This window comes from Mya arenaria, chromosome 11 (genome assembly GCF_026914265.1).
Source record: "Mya arenaria isolate MELC-2E11 chromosome 11, ASM2691426v1".
In the NCBI taxonomy this organism is placed as follows: Eukaryota; Metazoa; Mollusca; class Bivalvia; order Myida; family Myidae; genus Mya; species Mya arenaria.
In genome coordinates, this window is record NC_069132.1 from 8,934,865 (window position 1) to 8,962,031 (window position 27,167).

The following is a 27,167-nucleotide window of genomic DNA, read 5'->3' on the forward strand; positions in this document are numbered from 1 at the left end:
TATTTTGCTGGACATTTTTACATTTTTTGCTAACAACGCATAATTTTGCATTAAAAAATGGGTGATCACTCCGATTTGGGGTTCAAAGCTGAATATGCAAAAAGTAGTCGAGCGTCCTGCAAAGCCTGTAAAGGTGGCATCACGCAGGATAGCTTGAGGCTAGCTATAATGGTGCAGGTAAAGAGGCGTTGTTGTTTTCTAGTTAAAAACATGCATGTACCAATATTTTTTTTTAATCAATTCTGACATTAACAATGTTGATGCATTTTCATTTTATTCCAGGCATAAGAATGCAAACACTTTTTATTTGAGAAAGATCCGACTTTAACTGGATTTTATATGATTTGTTTCATGTTTTTTTTAAATGAGGTAAGGCACTTATAAAGTCCTTTTTCTGTCCTAAAAAAGGTAAAATCAATATAATTGGTTGAACGTACTACAAACATACATGCCATATCCCCCGGTGGTGGAAAAAATCCCCACGGAATTTCGACCCATCTCCCGGTCTCCCGGAGTGGGATGAATATCCCTTGGAATAAAAAAAAGTGTTTAAAATTACGCAAATTTATCAAAGGGTTTAATTATATTAGCCTGTTTACAGTTATATTGCCCGTCTTGTCCTTAAGCTTAATTGGATTATCAACTGATGGTGTGTTTTAACAACACCTATTTGAATTTCATGTTTTGAATTATAAATATAAAAACACCATTTTCACTTTGTAGTCTTCTGTGAGAACTTGAAGTGATATAGTATTAAGTACTATATTCTGTCATATCACAGCAGGTCATACCATTCCATGAACATTTTTTGAGAAAAATGTTGATTTTTCTCAGCATAAAGTGAAGTAGCCAGCTTGTGGATGTGTAATTAGAACTGGCATGTGTTCACAAAACATTTATGGATCTCAATTGAGTTTGAGTATGAAATTTTGATATCAGTGTTACCAAACCTCAGGTTTAAACTCCAAATAAGTCAGATAACCAGTACCTAATTATCACTTTCAAATAGTTAGTGTCTTAAATTTAGTACTAAACATATTTTTGAGATTTAAATAAGAAATTAAGTTTCATACTCTTAATTAAGTTGAGAATGGAAACGCTTTGTGAACACGGGTCAGGTGTACTTCGGAGATCATTGAAGTGACAAAAACAGCTTCTGTCAATGTTTGGAATTTTAATATTCTATCAAATATAAGAATAGCATTATAGCACAAATGTGAAATTGGTAAATATGAAAAATTGACAAATCTGAGGCACTCTTTTTCGACATCTGTCATACAGACAAACATGTTCAACAATACATGCATTTATATTCTAGAAAATGTATATCTATACATTATAATTAATACACATTATACAGTTCTTAATAAATGAATGGACTTGTATTTACATTTTATGCTTTAGTACCTTTTAAAATTGTCTCATACGCAGTTAATATGGTTGTTTTTGAATAAAAGTCAGCCGCCTTCTATTCTAGATCACTTCCCCCCCCCCCCAAAAAAAAAAAAAAAAAAAAAATGCCTACCTACCTACCCTCTTTTTTTTGGGAAGGAGACCGGAAACGAACCTATTTTTTTTTTTGGCCTTAATACATCAGCAAGGCACATTTCATGCATTGTTCTGATTGAAGCTGACAGAATTTGCGAAAGAAATGTAAATTAGACTGGTCAGATAAAAGGTCGATTTTCATTGGTTTAACTATAATTTTTATCCAATCAGGGAGGATGTAACAAATTAAAAAGTTCTTCAAAACATGTGTCGTTGGGATCAAAAGGATTAATAATTTAAAGGTGACAGTAAATTATTCGGTGAAGAAAAGGATTAAAATAACTAATAGACAATGCTGTTCTTTGTTATCATATGCCTCACATAAATGTTTACATACATGACATTGACCTTCATCGCAAATATCAGAAAATAACAGAACTTCAGAAGAGAAACTGAAAGTAGACAATTCGGATGAAATGACAAGTATTTATTTTTTATGGTGTTGATGTTTTTATTTTTTGATGAATGCCAAAAGGAGATATGTTTATGAACTTATATAAAAAATTATGCATTTGCTTTTGATCAAAAGCAAACAAATATGAACATTTGGGAATTGAAATGAAAAATATTGATAATTTGTTCCATTATCCAATTTAAGAGGATGGTAAGCCCATTAAATTGTTTCTGAAATATATTTTTCTATGAAGTATTGTATTTTGTAAGTATTGTGAGTGCTTTTATTATGCAAATGGCTGTGTCTCATAAAAATATTGTTGAACTGCTTGAAAAAGGGGTAAACAAGGTGAATTGGCACGTGCGCCATAGCGCTACATGGCAATGATGAAAAGCCTCTGGTATTGTGACCCAAATCCCCTTGAATTCTGGACAAAATCCCCTGGGGAGCCTTTCAAAAATATGGCAATTTGTTTTTTTTTTCGTACTTGCGTCTTAAAATACTTTGAAATTTTGCCAAATTAGACCTTCTAAAAAATCCCCCTGAATACTACCAAAATCCCCCTGAATTTTCAGCCTTTCTGAACAAATCCCCCTGAATGGTCTCCAGAAAATATGGCATGTATGTATAAACAGTTCAAAATTGCACCTTGTATACTTTTTAAATATGAAATGCACCTAACTATTATTAACAGTCGTCAAATAATGAAGGTATATTAATGAGTAGTTGACCTGCAATGTAAAGTCCTGACTATTTTATGAGCATGGCAGACTCGAGGCGTCCACCAGCGAGCTGAAAGTAGCAAGCGGATTCCTTGTAAGAAGAATCAATGCGCAACAATTTTGAAATAATCTTTTATTATTACTATGTAAAAATTAATGCCTACTATCAAACACGTATTTGTTTGTCATTATGCAGTGGTCGAAATTAGCACAAGCCTGCAAGGTGAAATGCACTGGTAAAATGGTTTCTGGGCTTGCTCAATTTCTGGGTTTTATACCGCAGGGCTTCTTTAAAATGCTATTCCTAGCAGAAGTATATGTATTCAGGCTTGTTCATCCAAAAGACTAATTTTGATGACTGATTATGTATAAAACAAACATGTTCAGATAACATGAAACACTTACATGTTTTGATTGTTTATCAAGTGTGCCAAATTCTGTAAAATTTGTAGCTTGTGGTCATGTATAAAATGGTATAAAGTGTTTGGAATATTTTGGTCGTTGATGGTTCAGTTAAATAACACCATTTTCGATGAAACTTCAATACGCTGAACACTGCCATGTTTGTTTGGTCAAATTCAGAGAACGTATCTAAATTGTGTTTGCATTAATTACTCTTTTCCATGAAAATTGTTATGATTTATCAATTACGATATAAATAAGGAAAACATGAGTAGTAATTGAACATATCAGAGGAAGCTACAATAATGAGAGTTCAGGGCTGCTGTAATTGTTTTCTTGATACTACGGATCCTGTCAATAACTTGTTAGAAATGAATAAAATTATTTCTTGTATTTATTTCAAAAGAACATTTGAAGCGTAAATGGATATTCTTAGCGGTAATAAAATGGGAGTGGGGTAGATAGTGGTTTCATCATGTGTCAATTTGTTCACTAATTGTGCACATGAAACACCAACAGCACCGTCATTCCTCTAAAGAATTCCAAGAAATAGTGCAAAACATATAACTGTACAGATACAAATATGCCTTTATAACAAGAGAGGTTTGTGCATTTCTGTTTATGTATGAATGGCTATCTATATTCAAGGAGATCTTAAATGGGGGGTTTTAGCAAAAATAATATTTATAGAATAAATGAATTCACTTATGAGTTTTTGTTTTGATTTAGGCTTTGGCTGCAAAATTATGATTGACTTAGTTGAACATGAGATTATATTCAAACAAGACTCTTTAGATAGACATTCGGAGGTGCTGGAAATAATTTTGTATTGTGGAGCTAGGGTGGGTCTTGGAGGGGGTGAGGTAGACATATGAGTCTCTCTACCAGACACAACTAAAATACAACTATCCACATATTATCAATTGGTATTAGAGTAATATTGAAACAATCTATTTTTATTTAACCATCAGTATTATCTTTGATGTCAGTAAATGAACATTCAGTGAACATTCAGTTTGACTGCAATTATAAACAGCCTTTATACTTAAATATCTGTATATTATATCATAGTGCAAGAATGTTATTTGACCCACTGAGCATTGAATGACCTTAACTCCGGCTCTGACATTATTATTGAGAGAAATATGAAGAAGATGTTTTCCTTTTAGTTTACTGCTTCTTCTACTATTTTTTAGTAATCAAACTGTTCTTTTTAATATTTTCCTATAGACAAATATGAATGGGTCGGATATAGGCCAATCTGATTGTTTTTAGTCATAAATTTTGATTTCATCAATTGGAACTTGATTATTAATTATTATTTATCTGTTTTTCTTTTCAGTCACCTATGTTCGATGGGAAGGTAAGTCTTTTTAAAGTTTGGTTTGTCATAGAGGATGTTCTATTAATGTACCTTTCTAATTCTATGAAAAAGTTCAACTGATAAGTTCTGGATAAGTCCTTATACATAAAGATGCGTTTACTGATTAACACAATACATTATCTGCATTGTAATCTTTGTTTTTATTTAGAAATAAAGTATTCTTAGAATGATGATATAAACCCAAAAAGCAAGTATGATAAAAGATTTTTTATTTCCCCCATTTTTTGTTTGCAGATTCCAAACTGGTTTCATTTCAAATGTTTTTGGAAACGAGCTCGCTGCGGTGGCACCCATGAAATCTACGGCTATGATGGCCTTCGATGGGAAGATCAGCAGAAAATCAAGGAGCAACTTGGAGGTAAAGCATAAATTTTGAACATTATAAGTACTCAAATATGAAAGGTATTGTTTAAAAAAATTGTAATGGGAATGATTTGTATAAGTATTACATTTCCGCCCCTGTAGAAAAACAAGCATCTGTTTGCTCTATTAACGTTAATATTTTAAAGAAAACGTCAAGAAAAACTGAAGAATAAAAAGTATGAGAAAGAAAGTACACAATCTCATTATGTTAAAGCAACAAACACTAACAGACAAACAAAGCACCAAGGAAAATTTATGATCAAAACAAGCATAAACACCAATTTCAACCAAGTTGGAAACACAAATTCAAGTTAAAACTGGCTGGACTCCATGTATGCACTCCTTATTTTAAACCAATATGTATGCAGGACCATGTGATAGCCGTGGGCTATAGCTAAGTTCTTTTATTGCCTGTAGGTGAGGGTGGGGCAGCTGGGGATGCAGGAACCAGTGGCATACCAGTCTCTGACTTTACCACTGAGTATGCCAAGTCTGGGGCCGCCAAGTGCCGGGGATGTGAGGACAAAATTGCCAAGGTGTGTGTGGGACTGTTTGTTTTTATCTTTGTATCTGTTAGTGTATCTGTATAGGCTAAAACGTATGGCACCACCAGACTTTCAGTCAAAAGGCCAAAGCCTCAATTTAGAATAAAAATTGTTGTTGCAGTCTTAATGGATTGAACTGTGATAAAGTTAATGACTTATTTTATCCAAAAGGTCAGCCTACTTTGAGCCAAACAAATTGGGACCTAACCAGTATACATATTCGTATTTTGACTGTTATTCAAAGTAGACTTAAGATACTTGGTGGAGACTGCACTTGTTATTTACAAACTGACAATGAAGAAATGTGCTTTCAGTTTTGTTATTGTTGGTACAAATCCATTCTACAGTTCAAGTTGCTTTTTCAAATCCAAAATAACCAAGAATTAAAGTCTTACCTAGTATATTTTAAAAACAATATTTTCATGGGTGAAAGTTTTCCGTATTAATACGGAATTCCGTATTTTCGGTCTTCTCAGGGGTCATTTTTCTAAATCGTGTAAATCCGTGGAGTTTTTCAGGGGGGTGGAGGGGGTACCCCAAACCCCATCATAATCATCGCGATCTACTCAAAATCGAAGATAAAACAAAGTTAAATTTTCTGGTTTCCCAATTTCGGTCTATAAATAGCGTTGTCATAAGTGGTAAAATACTGTCGGCGATATCAGCCGAACGTTTCCGAAAATAGTCGTTTCTTTTTGTAAAAAAGCATAGTCATTCCAATGTTCTCCGAATAACCTCGGCAGTTTCCGCGCCAACAAAAACTTGGATGGCGGAAAAAGCCGGTTTTCGCCGAATATTTATGGTCAGTATCCTTTACGACTTTTACGACACACCGCAAATTGGAGGCAAAAATAAACAATCAAATAAATCGAAATACTGCTGTCAAAATCGAACAATGAAGTTTGTACCCCCAGGGTATAATACTAAAGAGCTTGAACAGCCTGCGAAAAACAAATGGATGTGGCAATGGCTGTCAAAAGTTGATTCGAAGGGTGTGAAATGGTCCGATTGGTGTTTTACCATTCAATATAAATCTTTAAATGTATTCTGCTTTTCATTTTTTAACTTTTATTGAATGAGTTACAGAGTTAAATGAATTCTTGATTAATGAGCAAGAATTGAAGTATTGAGGGATATTTCTGTCAGGGGCCTTATGTACATGTATGTTGACAAAAGCTGCCAGAAATATTATAAATATACAGCATAGATTTGATTAAAAGACAGGAAAGGCTTTGAAATGTGTTTTAAAATGCTAAATTTCTGGCGCTTCCGGGGGCCTCCGGCCCCTTGGACCCCTGGCCAGGGCTTTGCCCTGCGGCCCCCAGCTTAATTTTTCAGTATTTTGAAAATTTGCAACTTTCACCCATGTATTTTATGCTAAAGATAATAATGATACATATGTATTTGAAGGGTGAAGTGCGAATATCAAAGAAGGACTATGAAAGTCAGCGTGCGGTGATGTATGGACCAGTAGACTTGTGGCACCATGTAGACTGTTTTGTGGACAATCGTGATGAGCTTGGCTTCTCTACAGACATGAACCCAGACAAGTATGGCTTATCAGCTGTCATCATCATGACATCATGGCTTAATGGACAAGTTTGTCTTTGTTTATCCAATTATCTAGTAAAATACAGCTTGTAACAGCATTTTCATGCATAAGGTGTTCTTAATTTGATGCTAACATTGTACTTCTACATAAAAAGATAAATCTTCACTTTAAAAAAAAAAATCTGCTTCAGGATAAAAGGATTTCAAGGTCTTAAGAAGGAAGATAAGGACACGCTGATAGAGAAGCTGGGAAAGGGTGAAAAAAGGTATTAAAACTTACTTTAGCAAACTAGCTGTTAGTTGATTTTAAGAAAGAATATTGAAATGTAATACAGTGGAAACTCACTAAACCGGAATCCTCGGGATACCGGACTTTTTTCAGAGTCCCGGTTTTCCCCTTCTATTTTCAAGAAAATTTGTTACTTGTCAACGTTATTTAACCTCACAAAAGCGGACGTATATTTGTTCAAACATGTCAAAATGATTTTGTGTATTAGGAATTCGCGAATCGCGTGTCACTTTGTCACTTTGTTTTGACAGCCGGTGCGTCGTTAAATATTGCACCTGTGATGTTGTGTTAACTTGATAATCAGTAATGATGATTGCGCTGTGGATTGACTGCCGCGCGATAATCAAACTTGTGAAAAGGAAATTGATTGAAACATTAATTTGTTTGTTGCAGAAAATAAAGAACCAGAAACGGTTATTAAGTGATCATTTTGGAGGGTTGTTTCTATGATTGAATCAAATTAGAGCGGTGCGTTAATTAAACTATCAAACATACTTAACAAGCATTAAATTATTACGCGAGTTGTTTTATTTTAAGACTTTGAAAAAAAGATGATTATAAAAACGCAGAAATGTTTAATTATGATTATCACTTTTGCATGTGCTTTAATCATGTCTCAACCTCCGTCTAAACGTCAACTTCCCTTTAAAGGTTATCTCAGTTAATATTTTGAGTAAACTTACTCCGTACATCAAATCCTCACTAAACCGGAATCCTCACTAAACCGGAAATCTTGCCCAGTCTGGACCTTGTCCGGTTTAGTGAGTTTCCACTGTATAACCCAATTAGTATAGAATCAGTAGCATGATTAAAGAACACAAATGACAAAAAAAGATAAAAGGATGGACATCTGTGGTATGGCAGGTGATTTGTCAATGCTATTTTGAAGTAACAGTCAATGACATGGAGGTTGCTAAATTAAGTTGACTTATTTTGTGTTTTCAGTGCTGCAGGTAAAAAGAGGAAGGGTGAGGAGGCGCAGGGTTCTGGTGGGAAGAAGAAGAAACAGGAAGAGACAGCGGAGGAGAAGGCTCTCAAGGTCAGTACTCCATTCAGATGTGTTACAATACACATTTCAGGAAAAACATAAAGGAATGAACCAGATAATATTGTCAATGTAACCTGGCAGGAAGTATGACACCATAGCTGTGTCTGCTTAAACAACTGGCTGCATCCATGGGGGTGGCACATTTTTATGCCCCCACAAAGTGGCGGCATATAGGGTTGCCCTTGTCCCTTGTACGTACGTCTGTCTGTCTGTACGTACGTACGTCCCGAAGATTGTTTCCGATCTAATTCTTGAAAACCGTTTGTCCAATCCTCACCAAACTTTAAACACATGTTTGTGACCATAATATCTTGATCAAGTTCCTTAGCCATGGAAATCGCTTTTGTCATTTATTGTTTATATGTGTTTACTATGTATTCAGGAACAGAGTCAGCTGTTATGGAAGTTTCGAGATGGCCTCCAGCGGGAAGTCAACAATTCAGCCCTCAAATTGCTATTGGAGCTCAATAAACAGGACATTCCCGCCGGAGAGAGCAAGGTTTACACTTCATTTCTTTCCATATAGTGGTTGAAAGTTCTAACTTTCACTTGCACAGCTAGTACAGTTGTCCCAATAGTGTTAACGTAAGGGATGGTTATTGTTTAGATGAAACAAATGGAACATGTAGTCGAGTGAGTACAAATAACCATATTGAAGTTATTGTGTAGTCATTGATCATTGGTATCTGATATATGGACTAGATATTTTGCTGAAAATAAATCTGTTTTTTCTCAAAAATGACAGTGGTATAACTGGTGTAGAAATTTACTATTTTGCCGAAGCTGTTACTTAAAAACTAAAGTCAAACCTCGTTGGCTCGATCTCCATGGGACCAACGAAAATACCTTGAGCCTCTGGAAATTGGAGCCAAGCGGGAATGCTTACCTTCAGTAGAAAGAAATTGGTCAACAATGTAATCGAGCCAACGGTGTTTAACCGTATCTAGAAATACTAATACCATTGAATAAAAGTATCATTTAAAACTGTTGAACTTACTGCTACCATATTTTTCAGCTGCTGGACCGTGTAGCAGACTGTATGGCATTCGGGGCCATTGAGAAGTGTCCCGAGTGTAAGGATGGTCAGCTTGTGTACATGTGAGTAGAATAAGTAATTCTTATTGTTTATTTTTGCTTTACTTAGCCATTAAATCAGCATTTTTTGGGAGCAACCTGGCTGTCAAACTAAAGGTGTAGTAAAGCAAAAGCAAGAATAAATGATAACATTCTGTTGAGGTGACTGTCTCTGTATAAGCCAGTGCCCATGTCAATAAATGTTTGAAGGAAATTTGGCCTTAATTTTTTGCCAAAGGTTGTTTTTAATGATTCAATCCCTTCTCATCTTGCAATCCTTCTGGTGGGACATGATCATAAACACTAAAGTAAGATAATGGAAGGATTTATCATGCTAGCTGATCGTTTGAGTGCATTACTGAGTACAAAAAAAACATGGCAAAGAGTGCATAACTGAAAGTTATGCAAACACAATAATTAATAACAAAAGTTACTAATATGTATATATACAAAGTATGTGTAAGCGCTAAATGTTCAGACTTGAGTTATCAATGGTGCATTATCTTGTTTCATTTCTATTTCCAGGGCTGATGGGTACAGATGTACTGGCAACATGACAGAGTGGACAAAGTGTATCCACAAGACCATGACACCCAAACGCAAGGCTTTCAAAATACCCAAAGAATACCATGATGCAGAAATCTTGTATGTTTGTTGTATTTAAGAGTAATGTAGCAAGTGGATTTTTGTTTGATTCAGTGTAAGAGCATAATATATTTCACCTAGTGAGCACCAAAATATATATTTCGTGAGTGGCATTGCAACGTGTATGATATTCATGTTTAGTGTTCTCCAGTTCAGTTATTTATACTAATTTTACTTTTCACTTATGGTCAAGTTCAATTATTTATACTTTTTTAGATTTTTTTTTCAATTTGTATGCACTCATAACATCTATTCGGAAATGACTTCGTTGAAATTGTGTCCAAAATTTCAAAACGGTGAATACCAAAGTGATACATTCACTGTTTTAAACATTGAAATATCAATTTTATTTCACTTATAGATCTCTATAAACCACCAAAAAGCATATAATAAAATAATTTCTTTGATAAAGTATGTTTCTTAAATTGTTGGATCAGTTCATATTTAATTAATATATTATGGTAAATACTCATAATCCTGTAAAATACTGTTCATTTTGCTCATTGTTAGAGTGTGTTATGATAAGGACCATGTGCATTTATGTAGGAAGAAGTACAAATATGTAAAACGGGACCGAGTGTTTCCTGCAGTGACGGCACGGACCACAGAGGGACCAGTCAGCTCTTCGCTGGATTCCGTAGATGGCGCGTATGTCTTTGCATTGCTATTCATTTACAAATATTTGTACTGCAATGTTATTAAGCACTGAAGTACTGTGAAATGAATAAAGAATTATTTCTGTGTTGTAGTATGCATTGTAAGATCCAATGCATTCTGATGAACTGTTGAGTATCACTTAGTTAATAGTTAGATAACTCTATCTTGAATATATAATGTAATGCAAATTATTGCCCTTTATTATTAGACTTAGGAATTCTGTTTCAGGTTTCGCATGTAACCACATTTAAGTCAATATTTCAGCAACTACTAGATGTATTGCATTGAAACTTTTTACAAGGGCTCCCAACCATCTAATGTTCTTAATTTATTGAGGAAGATAACTGCTTTCGTGCATTTAATGCAATAATTGCCCTTTATTATTTGTCATAGAAATTCTGGTTAAGGTTTTGCATGTAAGCACAAGTAGATTAATATCTAAACAACTACTTGATGCCTTGCATTGAGACTTTATACAAGGAGACAACCTACTTGAATTACCAAGTTAGATAACTGTATTTTTCAAATGATTGCTCTTTATTTTTCGACTTGGAAATACTGGTTAAGGGGTTCTCAGGAGGGAATAAAGACTCTTTACCTCAAAATGTTATCTGGAGCACTGGTGCACACTGACAGAAACTTCTTTCTTCCCTTTCCAAACCACAGATCTGCTTTGATAATTTTTAGCTCGACTATTCGAAGAATAATGAGAGCTATCCTAGTCACCCGAGCGTCGGCGTAACCACTTATGTTAAAGTTTTTGTTAAGAGTTTGTGTACCACCTCAGATATTGACATTTGGCTATGAAATTTGCACACTTGTTCACCATCATGCCCCCACCCTGTACACAGGATGAGGTAACTCTATCAAATATTTTGACAAAATTATGCCCCTTTTTCTACTTAGAAATTATGTTAAAGTTTGCGTATCACCTCAAATATTTTTAAAGTCCATTGACATATGGCTTTGAAACATTGCACACTTGTTCACCATCATGCCCCCAACCAGTACACAGGAGGAGGTAACTCGTATCAAGCATTTTAAAAAATTTGCCCCTTTTTCAACTTAGAATTAATGTTAAAGTTTTTGTACCACCTCAAATATTTTCAAAGTCCATTGACAGCTGGCTTTGAAACTTTGCACGCTTGTTCACCATTATACCCCCAACCTGAACACAGGAGGAGGTTACTCTATCAAGTATTTTGAAAAAATTATGCCCCTTTTTCGACTTAGAATTTACGTTAAAGTTTGTGTACCACCTCAAATATTTTCAATTCAATTCATGTAAATATCTCGGCACATCATGTATTGCATTGAAATCTAATCTAACAGTGATCCATGCATGTTTCGCCAAATGTTTTCAATCCATACACCGAAAAGCGGCGGGATAGTCTAGCGCGCTGTCTCTATGACAGCTCTTGTTCTATGTGTCTTTATGCCCCCGAAGGTGGGCATATTAAAATCGCACCGTCCGTCTGTCCGTCCTTCCGTCCGTCCGTGTGTCCGGCTCAATAACTCGTGTCCAGGCTGTAACTTTCCCTTGTATGGACAGATTTTAAAATAACTTGCCACATGTGTTCCACATTCCAAGATGACGTGTAGCGTGCAAGACCCGTGCCCCTACCTCAAAGGTCAAGGTCACACTTAGTGTTTATTCACAATGGAGTGCTGCATATAGGACATAAGAGTATAGGTTGTCATGTCCGGGGTGTAACTTTCCCATGTATGGACAGATTTTAAAATAACTTGCCACATGTGCTCCACATACCAAGACAACGTGTCGCGTGAACGACCCGTGTCCCTACCTCTAATGTCAAGGTCACACTTAGTGTTTATTCACAATGGAGTGCTGCATATAAGGACATTGAGTATAGGTTGTCGTGTCCGGGCTGTAACTTTCCCTTGTATGGAGAGATTTTAAAATAACTTGCCACATGTGTTCCACATACCAAGATGACTTGTCGCGTGCAAGACCCGTGTCCCTACCTCTAAGGTCAAGGTCACACTTAGATGTTTATTCACAACAGAGTGTTGCATATAAGGACATAGAGTATAAGTTGTCGTGTCCGGGCTGTAACTTTCCCTTGTATGGACAGATTTTAAAATAACTTGCCACATGTGTTCCACATACCAAGACGATGTGTCGCATGACAGACCCGTGTTCCTTTCTCAAAGGTCAAGGTCACACTTGGGTGTTTATTCACAATGGAATGCTGCATATATAAGGACATAACAGTGTTGGTTGTCAACTATGGGTGGTATTTTTTTATGTTTAGAGGCAATTTAAAATAACTTGCCATATGTATTTGACATGTAAAGGCAAGATCAACTTTTCATGTACTGATCTTGTTCATAGGTCAAAGTCACAATCGGGGGCATTCGTCACATACTGTGACAGCTCTTGTTCTATTTTAGCATTGTCCAATCAGTAAAAAAATCACATAAAATTTCTCATTTTCACTTCTTGTGATTTTCGACCCCACAAATGAACCATTTCCATATTTGACAGAGTGAACTTTCACCCGCTGGAGGGGATGAAGTTCTTGCTGTCAGGCAAGTTCACCAAGCCCAAGGCGGAGATTGTTGCCATGGTAACCAGGATGGGTGGGACTGTGGTCACTAAGTGTGACAAAAAGACCACGGCCGTAATCAGCACTAAAGGTAGGAGAGTGTGGAATTGTTTCTTTAATTAGTTCAGTGCAGGAAGTCATTGAAATCAACATTTGTGAGGCAAATTATGGAAATTGAGGATAACATTATGTTAATTCATGGTTTGATTAGATGTGTATTATGCATCATGTTCCACCATAATCTTCTTTCAAATTTGATGCAAAATGCATGATTAAAAACTAAGAAAGATCTGTATTGATTTAAGGTTTTTATCATAAAAAAGTTTTACCATATTGATTTGATATGTTAATTGCGTTCCCCTTTTAAGAAAGCAAGATGACATATGAACCGACTATTTCCAGATGAGGTAGACAAGAAGAGCAAGTCTATCAAAGAGGCGGAGTCAATGGATGTACATGTTGTAGATGAGACATTCCTGGAGAAAGTCACCAAGGGCGGGGCTGCCCTCCTTATCACTCAACACAGCATAGCTACATGGGGGTCAGATGTGAGTCATCTTGATTTCAAAATCTTAGAATGTTCATTCCTAATGCCTACGGATTAAACCAAAATTTAAGACATACAATTTTAAGCACCATGAGCGGTGAAAAGCAAAAATAAAGATATAATTGTGATACTTTTCATAAAAGATGATGCGTTGTATTTAATTTGTGTTGCTAAATTGTGATTCAGCCGGAGAAGAGAATAGCCCTGACGGCTGTAACAAAGAGCATTGGAAAGAGCAAAGGTGTCTCAAAGAGGGATGGTAGGTGAAGTTTGGTATTCAATTCATGTCATGTTTAACATGGAGGTAGATACTCGGGCTGTGCATGAGCCGAGCCAGCCTGTCACTAAAACTTCCTATATTATTACGCCTTCTGATGACCGTAGGTTCCCAAGCCCCGCCTGCGGACAGATACGAGATGGACACCAATATTAGTGTAGAACTAATTGTACTTGTATTTGAAGAATAAGAGCAGATCAGTAATTTTGTTTTTAATGTTGATTCAAACTTTTGTTATTTAACCTGTAAATGCTATGGAGGTAGATACTCCGGCTGTGCACGAGTCCAGCCAGCCTGTCACTCTAACTTCCCATATCAAAACCCCTTCTGATGACCGTAGGTTCCTAAGCCTTTCCTGCGGACAGATACGAGGTGGACACTGATTTTATAGTAGAAATGTATTTATGTGCTTATATTTGAAGGGTAAGAGCTTCACTTCTGTATTTAGAACTGTTGTATATATGGGTATTTGCCTTGTTGCAATGATAGAAGACAGGGCTCCAGCTAACCCATTTTATAATGGCCCACCCATAATAACATGAAATCAGAACACTCGAAATAACATTGTACACCAACATTTTTAGCTCTACTGGCCAACGGCCAGAAGAGCTTATGCGATGGTAATGTGTACGTCATATGTGTGTGCGTCAGTGCATCTGTAAACAATTGCTTGTGAACACGATACAGGTATCAGTTTTGATTGTATCAGGATAAAACTTGTACAGTATTTAGATATCCACCAGAGCTTGGTTCCTTTTGAAAACCAGCCAGACCCGCCCATGCATGCCTAGATCATGGGCCTTGAAAGTGTAAAAAAAATGCTATTTTTAGCTAAGTTTATTTTTAGCCAAGTCTACATGAGCGAAGTCTATTTTAGCCAAGTTTACATGTAAAGTCTAGGATTAAAGGGAGACAACTTGCTTTTTGGTTCTGCAGTTGATTTTATGAATTACTCTCCCTTGTTCTTGTTGAAAGGCCATTCTTTAGCTCTTTTGGCCAAAGTGTCTGTCGTTCGCGCAATCATCAAAACACAATTGGTTGTGAATGTTTGTTCAAATTATGCCCCTGGGGTCATAACTGGCCACGCCCCAGGGTTCACAGGTTTGGTATACTTAAATTGGGAAATGTTTGAAAATCTTTTTGTTTGTTTGCGCATCCATCTAAGCACACTTGCTTGTGAATGTTTGTTCAAATTATGCCCCTGGGGTCATTACTGGCCACGCCCCAGTGTTCACCGGTTTGGGATACTTATATTGGGAATGCCGTAAATGACTGGTTATAAGACGACAGGGGGTATTAGACGCAGGGAAAAAAATCTGTGAAAAATCCGAGAAAAAAACTTTTAATCTATGTTTTTGGTTAAAAGACGCATAGAAAAAATGTCAAAATCGTCCGGCACTTTCAGCCACCATGTTTGTTGACAGTGACGAAAAAATTTTTTTTCGTGAAAATGGCGATGGTTATCTTTAAAACCATACAACCATACTGTCGAGAATGAAAAGTTATGTTATGCAAAAAATATTTTGACAGTGCCCAACTTTGCTTTTTTATATGTAAGTTTGATTATTGTTTAATTCAATTTATTATTCAAAATAATATTGAATACCGTAATTCACAAGAGTTCGGACACCATAATTTTTATTTTATTTTCGCTCTCCGAATACATAGAAAATTATCATTTTTACATCTAATTTACATGTTTGTTCAACCTGCCTTTTTTCTTCATGTTTGCTTTTTACCACTTATTAATTTATCCGTAGTAATCAATGGTCATAAACTTATTTATTACGCCTATAAGTGTAAATCCTTCATGAAGTTAATTAAAACACCATTTTATACATGCACTGAACTGAATAAACACATTCTATCGGCTTCAGATCAAAGAGTCACACTGTGTGACGTCACATAACTTACAGTTATACCCACGAGGATCTCGTGGAGAGCATGGACATTGCTATGCAGGATTAATGTATAACTGTACGATTATTGCTTCATATAGTCTATAAGTGTGGTACAAGTTTGAAAGCTTATTGGTAGATCGTTTTACAAACATGCCATGTCGATGTTTTCTTAATCCCTTGATTGCCCTTGTTGTTTGTTTAATCCTCAAATAAATATATCACACTTCCTTTTCAACAGGCAATAAATCGTTTAGGATGGGTAGTAACTAATTAAATTGTCACAGTGGTGTATATGGCTAGGTAATCTAGCCAGGCATTGTAAAGATAAAAATCAATAATCTTCGTCTGTGAAACTTGGTAACTATGAAAGTTGTGATTGATGTCCTTGGGTGTCAGAAAATTAGGTACGCAAAATAAATTATTTTGGGAAATAATTACGGGTGTCCAAATATTTAGAGTGTCAGAACTCTTAGGTGAATTACGGTAACTTTAATCGAAAAATATTTTTGTTGAAATTATAAACGTCTTACGATATACCGTATCCCGATCTTCAACTGCCGTTTTAACCCGTATATACTCGATCAATATGACGCGAGTAACATCCCTTTCTACATAAATCTAAACAAACTCTCGGCTTGAAATTGACCTCAGAAAAAAAGTTCAAAAAATTGTTACTGGGTATTATACGCAGGCATTTTTTTGCATCAAAATCTGAGGAAAAAAAGTGCGTCTAATACCCAGTCATTTACGGTGTTTGAAAATCTTTTTATCTGAACCAGCTATGCAGACCCTTGCTATTTTGAATAAGGCATAATTTAGTGGTCCACTACCATGGTTGTTCAAATTATGCCCCTGGGGTCAAAACTGGCACTGCCCCGGGGGTCACAAGTTTCCTAGAGACTTATTTAAGAAATATTTTCAAAATCTTCTTGTTTCAAACCACATGGCTCATATTTGTTGTGGAGCATCGTACAATGACCGTCTAGCGAAACAGTTGAAATTATGCCTGTGGGGCCACAGCTGGCCCCACCCCTTTTGACCTCCTTTTTTAGCTCGACTATTCGAAGAATAGGTGGGCTATATTACTCACCCCGGCGTCGGAGTCGGCGTCCAGTTAAAGTTTTAGGGCAAGTTGGGATTTTTATACCCCCCAAAACAAAGTTTGGGGGGGGGTATACTGGAATCGGGTTGTCCGTCTGTCCGTCTGTCTGTCTGTCCGTCTGTCCGTCCGTTTTTTTTTGTCCGGGATTCATCTTTGTCGTTATTGAACAAATCTTTTTCAAACTTTCAAATATTAATGACCATGATGTAAACCTGTGCCTCCGTGGATTTGGTCAGAGTCGCATGATCCTGAGTGGAGTTGTGGCCCCTTAATGAGTTAAATTGGGCAAAATTAGCTTTGTCCAGGATTCTTCTTTGAAGCTATTGAGCAAATCTTTTTCAAACTTTCAAATATTAATGGCCATGATGTAAACCTTTGCCTCCATGAATTTGGTGGGAGTCACATGATCCTGAGTGGAGTTGTGGCCCCTTAATGAGTTAAATTGGGTAAAATTAGTTTTGTTCGTCCTACTCCTTCGTCATTTTTGAATGAATCTTTTTCAAACTTTTAGCCATGGTGAGAACATTTGCCCCTGTGATTGTGGTTGGAATCACATGATCATGTCTCCAATTAATAGGTATTCTAAATAAACTAAATAAATGTATTGCCTTGTGCTTTCTAATGATACCATAACTAAGGCCAGGGCAAACAACCTAGACAGGAAAGGGTTGGGGGGTATTCGTTAGCCTTTGGCTTACAGTTCTAGTCACTTATAAGTCCAATACCCTTCATTTAATTGACTTAATACTTCACACAGTTGATCAGGGCCATCACATGATGAGGTTAGATAACTCCATATTATTCTTTACACAGATTATGGGCCCTGATTGACTATGGAACTTGGGTTAAAGTTTTAGGGCTGATTGGGATATTTATTAATAACTTATATACCCTTTGTTCAAATGACTTAATACTTCACACAGTTGTTCAGGACCATCACACAATAAGTTAACATAACTCCATATTATCCTTAATACAAGTTATGGCCCCTGATGGACTTAGGTTAAAGTTTTAGGGCAAGTTGGGATATTTATTTAATAACTTCTTTACCCTTCATTCAATTGACTTAATACTTCACACAAGTGTTCAGGACCATCACCCAATGAGGTTACATAACTCCATATCCTTAATACAAGTTATGGCCCCTGATTGACTTAGGTTAAAGTTTTAGGCAAGTAAAAGTTAAGGGCAAGTTGGGATTTTAATTAAAAAAAACTTCTATACCTTTCATTCAATGCACTTAATAAAATTCAAAATTATTTACAACCATCTTACAACAAGAAACATAACTCCATTTTAACCCTAAATACAAATTATGTCCCTTGAATATTTTTATTTTATTTTTTTTTAATTTCTTTTGACATTTTTACATTCTTAACCATATTTTTACCAAGTAGGAGGGCTATGCTACATGGCCCTTGAATTTTTTTTATATATATATTATTTTTTTTTTATTTTTTTTTTAAAGGCATATTTATATATTCTTTACCACATTTTCATAATGGGAAATCAAGTTATTTGAATGATTTGTGTCATTTTTCGGGTGGTGGGAGGGCAGCATCAAAGTCACCTTATGTATTGAATAATTTTAGTTAGGTTTGACATAAATAGACCAAAGGTGGTAATATTACATTGTTATTGTATTCACTTCTTAGTCAAAGCGGCGAAGTCGAGCGCGCTGTCTTACGACAGCTCTTGTTTATTTTAAAGTTACAGCAATGAAATTTGAACCATGTGTGCAGTTTTGCAAATGAGCATCAGTGTTGTCCTCGGATGACCTTTGACCTTTTGACCAACTTTTTTTTATTTTAAAGCTACAGAAATGAAATTTTGACCGTGAGTACAGTTTTGAAAGCAAATATTTTTTTTCCTCAGATGACTTGGCACATATTAAAATAGTTAATGCAACTTACAACACTTTCTGTCCTCAGATGTTGAGCGTGCAACGTTTTCAGCTAACCCAAACACAAAACGTGAACTATATGCTTGTTGCCTATTACCCATACATATACATTTTGTATGCTCTGGATTGAAAATGAACACAAGAACCATGCCAGTAGATCATAGGCCCTCATGCGCCTCTTGTTATATTGTAGCATATATTTCTTGTATTGGTTGCAGTGATTTGATTGCATTCTGAAGTGCTGAAATGAGATTGGACTGAATTGAATTTCCATTTATAGAGACCATGTTCACCAAGAATCTGCCTGACAAGCTGAAGATGACCGTGAAGGGAGGTGCAGCTGTAGATCCAGACTCAGGTAAGATTTTACTTGATTCACCTGTATTTCTCATCTGTTAATAAAAATTCAAAAATCACGATATGCTTGTAGTTCTGTTATAACTTTTAATAGATACTGAACAAAGGAGAATAAATGTTGTTAACAAGCAAATAAAGTTTATTCCTGAGATTGGCTCACTGATGTTATTTTAACATTTCATGTAAAATGGGACATTGTTTTGTAAGAAGTGGCTGTCAAAATTATATAAATTGTCATTGAGAAAAAGGCCTCTACAAATAACCCCCTCCCATCCCTCTGATAGGTGTGGCAGACAAGGCCCATGTGATCCAGGATAAGGACGTCATCTACAATGCTGTCCTAGGATTGGTCGATGTCGTCAAGGGAACTAACTCTTACTACAAGATACAGGCCCTAGAGGGAGACAACAAATCCCTGTAAGTGAGCATGCTTTAATGATGGTTGAAAATACTCTTTAAATAAACTGAATCTGATTATTCAATGTGTATGAGCATGGTGCATTTAAACATGTTACAGGTGGTGGGTGTTTCGAGCCTGGGGTCGGGTGGGCACAACAGTCGGGGGCAACAAGGTAGAGAGATTTGGTTCCCGTGCCAACGCCATCGAGCACTTCAAGGGGCTGTATGGTGAGAAGACAGGTAACGCTTGGGAGGACAGGAATGACTTCAAGAAATACCCCAACAAGTTCTATCCCCTGGATATTGACTATGGAGCGGTATGATTATTCATTTATTGCCAAGGTTGGGAATGGGTCATTTTTTGAAATATCTTGTATAGATAGATTCATGATTTGTAGAATTTTATGTAATAATTTTTTTGATCTTCATGTGTGTATGTATAGGGTTAGGAGCTGTACCTGTAAGTTATAGCTTTTGAAATTAACATTCCCATAGAGTTGAGCAGTGTATCTACGCTTATGACCATCAAACAACATATTTTGTGATTACTGCTACAGAAACTTGTACACCAAAAAAAGTCATAAGAATGATTGAACTCTGAAATGTTCTAATCCTTGCAAGGTTTGTTTAGGATGATGCAGGTGATGTGAAGAAGATCAGTATGAAGGGTTCCAAGTCTAAACTTCCCCCGTCCGTCCAGGACCTCGTGTGCATGATCTTTGATGTGGAGAGCATGAAGAAGGCCATGATGGAATTTGAGGTAAAGACTGGGATTGAGACAAGTTTTCTTTAGAGTCGGTCAGACATATAACTCAATAAGTTTTTAGACCGTTGACCATCTAGCAAACTTGAAAATCAATTTATGTTATGAGGTGTAGAACCCAATTTTTTAAGGGGCTTCCTGCATGCATATTGATGCAAAGAGAGTTGATTTGTAAAAGTAAAAGTAAAAGTTTTAATTGTTGTGTTTAGATGCTTTTTTACCAAGATTGCATTGGTATAGAACATCATTTAATAGATTATGAAGAAATCAAAAGCAATTTGTTTCTGTTTATGTAGATTGATTTGAAGAAAATGCCCCTGGGAAAGTTGTCGAAGAAGCAGATCAAGTCAGCATATGCCGTCCTTACAGAAGCTCAGAAGGTGAGAGACTGCTGTGTTTATCTGTGCCATATCTGCAATTCCTGCCTCACTAGTGGTGATAAATGGTTTTAATATTCAAAATGTGAAAATGTCTGATAATTATCTTGATAATTAAACTTGTAAAAATAACTGCTGTGGTTGTTTTAATACTGAAGTATTGGTGGAACTCAATTGCAAGCTCCCAGTTCTTGGAAGATGAGCCAGTGAAATGTATGAATTAAGGTTAAATTCAGTGAAATTTGGAAAAGATAGTGGAATAGAAGTCATCTTTAAGATACTAATGATCTTTCGTTACATCTTTAAGCTGGTTGAGGAGAAGGGTACGCCAACTAAGATTCTGGACGCTAGTAATCGTTTCTATACGCTCATTCCTCATGACTTTGGCATGAAGAAACCACCCATGCTGGACACCTCTGATATTATCAAGACAAAGACAGAAATGCTGGATAACCTGCTGGAAATTGAGGTATGTTTTAAAATGACATCAGAGGCAAAAAAATTGTATAAACTACAATGTAAATAGACTACGATGGCTCTTAAGCACCACTTACTAAGTGCTGCATCGCAAACAATTATTGACAAAATGCAAATTGTGAAAATGTGTGACCGAATTCATTGGGCATTTCTATAATCTGATCTCTGAAACTGGCCTGTTATTTAAAAAAAAAAAGGTTTTTCAGTTTCCAACCTCTTTCAAAAATGTAAATCTGCTATTTTAAAATTCTTTTATTTGCAGAGAAAAGTAACAATGTATCATTTTATGTCTCTGTATCATAAACAATGTTTTAATGTTTGACTTTATAGATAACAGTCAAAAAAATTGTTTACATTCAACTCCATCAGTTTTTCATATGTTAAACAGACGTATATGAGCTGTTATATCCACTTAACTGTTTGTATATCCAATGAATGAAAATGAAAAAGACATGTGCAACTATTTATTTGTTTTATATTTCAGATTGCCGTTAAAGGTTTTCCTCAATAAAAAATAGTTGAAACTTGTTTCATGAATATGGCTGGGATTCACATACTCAACTATTTGAACTACATATGATGTCAGTTCAAACTGACTTTATTCATTTTGATGGATGAAGAATTGCTTGATACCAGTATCATATTCAAAACATTTGTAGATTATGTGCACAGGTAGTGTCTGTGTATTTTAGGATCAACTTTCATAATGTATGAGATACATGTATAACAACTACCTGTATGTTGTTTTCCACCAGGTTGCATACAGCATGTTGAAGGGTGGAGATGAAGGGGAGGACCCTATCGACAGCCATTACAAGAAGTTGAAGACAGAGATTGTGCCCCTTGAACCTGGGGAAGAGTATGATCGCCTCGTTACCTATGTAAAGAACACGCATGGTGCCACCCACACCATGTACGAGCTCGATGTTGAGGAGGTATGTTGGCCTACGATGTTTCATTTGCTTCATCATGATAACATTTATGGTTCATGTGTTTATGTTAATATGCATCTATCCAGGGATTGAGCACAGGATCCCCTGCTTGTATGTCAACAGCTCATTCAACTGCGTCCTGATGACCTGTGCAATACAGTTCAGAGATGTTTATAGGAAAAGCATTATATGAGACTCTTTGCAACGCTAACATTCATGGTTGCCATCCCGGTTTTCTGTAAGCTGTTATTACTGTGGGTTGTAACTGTTATTTCTAATGAGCAGATGACTGTATGTTTCACTCTTGTAGATATGGAAGATAAAGCGTGAGGGAGAGTTTGGGCGCTACAAGCCATTCAGGGACCTGCCCAATAGGCAATTACTATGGCATGGCTCCCGAACTACAAACTTTGGAGGTATTCTGTCACAGGGTCTTCGGATTGCCCCACCAGAGGCACCTGTGGTGAGTGAAACAGTGTTGAATGAGACAATGTCTTGGGCCTGTTTTCCTGGTGAAAAACAACCCTTTCTTAAAGTGCTGTTTGCACATCAAAACAAAAATGAGATGTTCATGTTTTAAAAGAATACTGAGTGTAATATTGTGATCTTTGAATGAAGATTGCCCAACTTTCTTTCAGACTGGCTGCATGTTTTTCAATGTTTTGTTTACACATTTAAAAGATATGACTTTTTAAAAGAATACTGAGTGTAATATTGTGATGTTAAAATGAAGATTACCCAACTTTCTTTCAGACTGGTTACATGTTTGGGAGTTTTGTTTACACATTAAAAAGAAATGAGACGTTCACTTTTTAAAAGAATACTGGGTGTAATGTGATGTTTGAATGAAGATTACCCAATTTTCTTTCAGACTGGTTACATGTTTGGGAAGGGCGTGTACTTCGCAGACATGGTATCTAAGAGTGCCAACTACTGCCGCACCTCCAAACAGGAACCCAAGGGCCTCATGATGCTGTGTGAGGTCGCTCTGGGAAATATGTAAGTAGAAACGCTTAGAGCTGTTGCAACTTATTCAAGTCAGAAAATGTGTCTGTATAAATCTTTCTAATTAAGTGCAAGCTTTTTTACCACTCAAAAAGGGTTCTACTGATGTTTAGAGAGTTAGAAATGTGGAATGAAAACTTCAATGATTAAAAGCATTCTACTTGTAAATGGTGTAACAAATTGATTGCAGGTATGAGTGTACCAGAGCAGAATTTGTCAACAAACTTCCTAAGGGGAAACACAGCTGCAAAGGTAGGAATGGTTGCATTTCTGAAAACTTGGTTTAGATTTGCTATTAATACATGGTACCGTAGGTTGTGCAGTTTGTGGCTGCCAAACAAGCAACATGTTCCATTGATTCTTGGTTTCATTCTGACAAGGGGGGTGAGTTTTAAGCTAGATACATTCTGGCAGAGAGATCCCTCTGACACACTGAACACTACTGAATTATAACACAGCTGACCCAGTGTTGTGGGGGTTGTTTATAGACAGTAAGACCATACCAAATTCTTTGTTTAGCTTAAGGTTCAAATTTAAAAATATATTGGAAGAACAAAGTTCTTTAACAAAGACTAATTATCTTTTCTTTTTAAACAATCACCAAATGGATTTACCTATGAGCTTTTAAGGGCATATATATTTGTATGTATGTAACTAACAAGAAATTTAGCCTTTCACAGTTAACATATTTTTTTATTGTCTGATCTTAACTCATTTTATCATTTATGATAGCAGCTCAATATTCTGTTGAGTAGATTCATCATGGGTTGAAAGTGGAATACCAACCTGCCAATGACACTAAAAATAGATCAAACTTGGCATGGCGGTAAGGTGAGCACTGTCAACTTGATGAGTAATATTCCATTTACAGAAACCACTGACCTTTAGATTTTACATAATAACATCACAAACAATTTTTTTTCTGCCATTTCAGGTATTGGGTCAACATGCCCTGACCCTGCAGGCTCCTATGTAACCCCAGATGGTATGGAAATACCCATGGGGAAGGGCATGCAGGGAGGGTACAAGGGGCAAACCAGTTTACTGTATAATGAGTTTATAGTGTATGACGCTGCACAGATCAACATGAAGTACATGTTCAAGATGAACTTCAAATATAAGTGGTAACTCTGGAAAGCTGTACAAATGGTTTGAGACTGTTAAAATCCATATTACTGGTAAACATTGGAATTGTGGCTTGAGACTGTTAACAGATTGGAAATCCAGCCTTCATGAATCAGAATGTGTAATTAACCCATTACTGATATATATCCTTTAAATTCCAATACAATCCTTTAGGTGTGTCATTTTTGTAATGGTCACATGTTGTTGTTTTAGAGAACTGCGTTGTGATCAAACAATATAGTTATGTAGTGTATTAGTCTGCACAACCCATGTCCCGACACGATCATAATGACCAACATATCTGTCCTACTTTTGGCATATATTTTTGTGATGTGCGATAGTGCTTAGTTGTGTTTATTTCATGCATTGCATTGTTAAAAACCAAGCATTTTTCAACCAATTATAATGGTTTATGGCACTGTTGTATAATTTCTCTAGTATTAAAGTGATTCATCATTTTGTATCATTTTATGTGGTTGCTACTTTAAGGGTATAAGGAATGTTTGGGTATTAGGAATGTGTGTTTATTGAGTAGAATGATTCTTGATTTCAATACATTGTTTTGTTCACGTCTCTTCTTTTTAATCCTAAACCATGTCATCATTGTATTTGGCGTAAGGTCAGTTGAACCATCTAAATTTAATTTAACAATAAACATCTTTTCAGTAATATTTAAGTTGCTTTATCGTTTGAATGCTGGCCATTCTAGGTGTTTGTTATTAGTAAGAGTTAAAGTTTTTGGAATGTATGAATTGGAGGAATTCAAAAATTGTTAAGAACTTGTTTCATCTTGTTGTAATGTTTTTTTATTGTTTTTGTTTTATGTAAATAGCATGAATGCATGTAGAAGTGGGGATTTTAATCTGACTATCCACAATAACTTTTTACTTGCATAACCATCACCTATTAGAGTTCTCGTTAGAATGTTTTTGAATAAAAAAAGATAAAACAGTTCAGTTTGTGTCCTTCTATATTGTGGAGTACAATCGTTAAAAAATCTCCCCGGGGGAACTCTATATGTAAAGTTAACTGTTAAATAACAATTCGATATTTTGCCTTGATATGACATACGTATTTATATATATAATTACATAATATACATAATAACTGCATTACCACATACATTTTTTTTGCAGGTGCCCTATAGTAATCAATTGTCTATCCATTTGTCTGTCTGTCCTGTGCAAAGTGCTAAGCGTTAGTTATTGTGATAAGGTGATTGTTTGTTATCCATCCGCCGACAACACTTTACTTCAAACAACTTCTGCTCCTAACCCACTGGGACAGTTTCAACCAAATTTCACAGGATGTTCTTCGGGAGGTCCAATTCCAGATTCCTTATAAAAAAGTGGTTTCATGGGACGGGGCTAGTTTTTACTATATTCCTATATGGAAAATCTCGCTTCAAAAACCATTAACTTGATTTCAAAATATTTCCACAGAAATGTTCCTTAGGTGACCCATTGATCAAATTTATTGAGTATTTTCTTTATTTTATTACCTGTTTTTTTATAATCTTTATTGATTTAAAATCATAGAATATGTGCTCTTTTGTGACAAGTTATATAACTCCAACTTAATTATTGCAAGAGTTATGGCCCTTAGTTACCGTTTTAAACAAATACATTTTTTATGTTTTAATACACCTGTTTAAGAAAACATGAGTTATTATCCCCCGCCGAATCGAAGATTTCGGGAGGGGGATATTGTTTTGGCGTTGTCCGTCCGTCTGTCCGTCCGGTACCATATCTTGGTAGGCATTGATCAGAAAATGATCAAACTTGGTCAGAATGTTTCCCTTGATCATATCTCAACCACTTTAAAAAGTGGGTCACATGGGATCAAAAACTAGGTCAGTAGGTCAAATCTTAGAAAAATCTTAGAACATACTAGAGGCATTATACAAGGTCAAATATTCATGAAACTTAATCAGAATGTTTTCCTCGATGAACTTTTGGTTGGAAATAAAACTGGGTCACATATGGTCAAAAATTAGGTCAGTAGGTCAAATCTTAGAAAAATCATGTCCGGAATCATATCATGGTAATGATTGGTCAAGTTATGTTCAAAATTGGTCATAATGTTAACCTTGATGAAATATGGACCACTTAAAAATGTGGGTCACATGGGATCAAAAACTAGGTCAGTAGGTCAAATCTTAGAATAATCTTTGGAACACTCTAGAGGCATTATACAAGGTCAAATATTCATGAAACTTAATCAGAATGTTTTCCTGGATGAACTTTTGGTCCGAAATAAAACTGGGTCACATATGGTCAAAAATTAGGTCACTAGGTCAAATCTTAGAAAAATCTTGTCCGGAATCATATCATGGTAATAATTGGTCAAGTTATGTTCAATATTGGTCATGATGTTAACCTTGATGAAATATGGACCACTTAAAAAAGTGGGTCACATGGGGTCAAAATTTAGGTCAGTAGGTCAAATCTTAGAAAAATCTTTGGAACATACTAGAGGCATTATACATGGTCAAATATTCATAAAACTGAATTAGAATGTTTTCCATGATGAAATCTTGGACTTATTTATAACTGGGTCACATATGATCGAAAATTAGGTCACAAGGTCAAATCTTAGAAATGTTTGGTCCGGAATTGTAATGATTGGTCCGATTATGTTCAAACTTGGTCATGATGTACCCCTTGATGAAATATGGACCGCTTGTAAAAAAGGGGCATGTGCGGTCAAAAATTAGGTCACTAGGTCTAATTTTAGAAAAATCTTTGAAACACATTAGAGGCAATATGTATGGTCTTATATTCATGAAACTTGATCAGAATGTTTTCCTT

General features: G+C 35.8%; 1 protein-coding gene across 1 annotated transcript; it reads left to right on the plus strand.

The window, feature by feature from the left end:
- Window positions 1-25,313, plus strand: LOC128209883 (poly [ADP-ribose] polymerase 1-like). The gene is made up of 25 exons (XM_052914142.1): window positions 1-177; window positions 4,409-4,429; window positions 4,685-4,808; window positions 5,231-5,349; window positions 6,769-6,908; window positions 7,101-7,175; window positions 8,144-8,237; window positions 8,629-8,745; window positions 9,262-9,344; window positions 9,846-9,965; window positions 10,512-10,613; window positions 13,132-13,283; window positions 13,595-13,740; window positions 13,926-13,998; window positions 19,203-19,280; window positions 19,564-19,696; window positions 19,797-19,995; window positions 20,310-20,438; window positions 20,738-20,821; window positions 21,126-21,287; window positions 22,051-22,230; window positions 22,538-22,690; window positions 23,099-23,226; window positions 23,423-23,484; window positions 24,167-25,313. Exons 1-25 carry the CDS (start codon window positions 58-60, stop codon window positions 24,358-24,360), a joined length of 2,988 nt encoding a protein of 995 aa, XP_052770102.1. The 5' UTR covers window positions 1-57; the 3' UTR covers window positions 24,361-25,313.
- The last annotated feature ends 1,854 nt before the right edge of the window (window positions 25,314-27,167 follow it).